The sequence below is a fragment of the Trichechus manatus genome, unplaced genomic scaffold (genome assembly GCF_000243295.1).
Source record: "Trichechus manatus latirostris isolate Lorelei unplaced genomic scaffold, TriManLat1.0 scaffold00204, whole genome shotgun sequence".
NCBI lineage: Eukaryota > Metazoa > Chordata > Mammalia > Sirenia > Trichechidae > Trichechus > Trichechus manatus.
In genome coordinates, this window is record NW_004444140.1 from 121,954 (window position 1) to 123,468 (window position 1,515).

General features: G+C 41.6%; 1 protein-coding gene across 1 annotated transcript in view; it reads right to left on the reverse strand.

The window, feature by feature from the left end:
* Positions 1-435, reverse strand: part of LOC101354972 (glutathione S-transferase Mu 1-like) — a 10,411-nt gene extending 9,976 nt beyond the window's left edge. The window contains exon 1 of the mRNA XM_023742177.1: positions 426-435. Within this exon, the coding sequence (XP_023597945.1) occupies positions 426-435 (10 nt within the window). The remainder of the gene's footprint in view (positions 1-425) is intronic.
* Positions 436-1,515: the final 1,080 nt, after the last annotated feature.

Below are 1,515 nucleotides of genomic sequence, written 5' to 3' on the forward strand. Positions count from 1 at the left end.
TACTCGGGGCCTCTTCCCTTTCCATATGAAGTTGGTGATTTGTTTCTCCATCTCATTAAAAAATGCCAGTGGAATCTGGATCAGGATTGCATTGTATCTATAGATCCCTTTGGGTAGAACTGACATTTTCACAATGTTGAGTCTACCTATCCATGAGCACGGTATGTTTTTCCACTTATGCGTGTCTCTTTCGGTTTCTTACAATAGTGTCTTGTAGTTTTCATTGTATAGGTCTTCTACATCTCTGGTTAGATTTATTCCTAAGTATTTTAGCTTCATGGGGGCTATTGTAAATGGTATTGATTTGGTGATTGGATTTTTTTTATTGTTGTAAAAATATACAGTATATAACACAACATTTACCAGTTCAACATTTTTCAAGTACAATTTAGTGATAGCAATTACACTAATCATGTTGTGCCAACCATCACCCATACCAAACCAAATCCATTGCCATCAAGTCGATTCCAATTCATAGTTACCTCATAGGACAGAGTAGAACTGCCCCATAGGGTTTCCAAAACTGTAATCATTATGGAAGCAGACTGCCACATCTTTCTGCAGTGCAGCATCTTGTGGGTTTGAACCACTGACCTTTTGGTTACCAGCTGTGCACTTAACCACTGCGCCACTAGGGCCCTTCCATCACCCATAATCATTGCCAAATTTCCAAGGAGGTTGGCTACTGAAGGTTGAGGTAGGGTGGGAACTACAAGGGATAGATTTTTTTTTTTTAATATGGGACACTATTTAGTGTGTTTAAACACCCAAAGGTGTTAGACAGGGAGAGAGGTGGAATATAGGAGAAAGATGCAATACTTGCTAGGACAAGGTCGCAGAGGACACAGAAAGACTGAGCCCAGAGCACAGGTGGACCCTTTGGAAGGAAGAGTCCAATTCTGCAGAAGGAGGAGGAGGACTAGACAATCAGATTCTCAACCCAGGGCTTGGAACTGCTTCCTTCTAGTTTGAACCCCTGCTGATAATCTGCATTTCTTACAAGTTCCCAGGCAATGCTAATGCTGCTGGTTTGGGACCAATTATGAGAACCACTAGTAGAGAAGTGGTTCTCAAAATTTAATACACATAAGAATCACCTGAGGATCTTGTTAAAAATGTAGATTCTTATTCAGTGTATCTGGGGTAGAAATGGCAAGTTCTCACCAGGGGTTTGAACCTGATCAAGAGGATCATACAAATGGGTGAAATGGATCTGTGAAAGATATTAGAGGTAGAGATGAGGGAGGTTTCCCTGGCTGGTGCAAATCTTTAAGCACTTGACTACTAGTGGAAAGGTTGCAGTTCGAACGTACCGAGAGGTGCCTGGGAAGACTGGCCTGGTGATCTGCTTCTGAAAGTCCACAGTTCTACACTGCACACATGGGGTCACTGTGAGTGAACCCATTCAAGTGGTAACTAGCATCAACTGAGCTTGAGAAAATATAGGACACATTCTTTATGGGGCATAGAAAGAGGATGACTAGAAGTGCCCATTTTATCAATTCTAAAATGCAT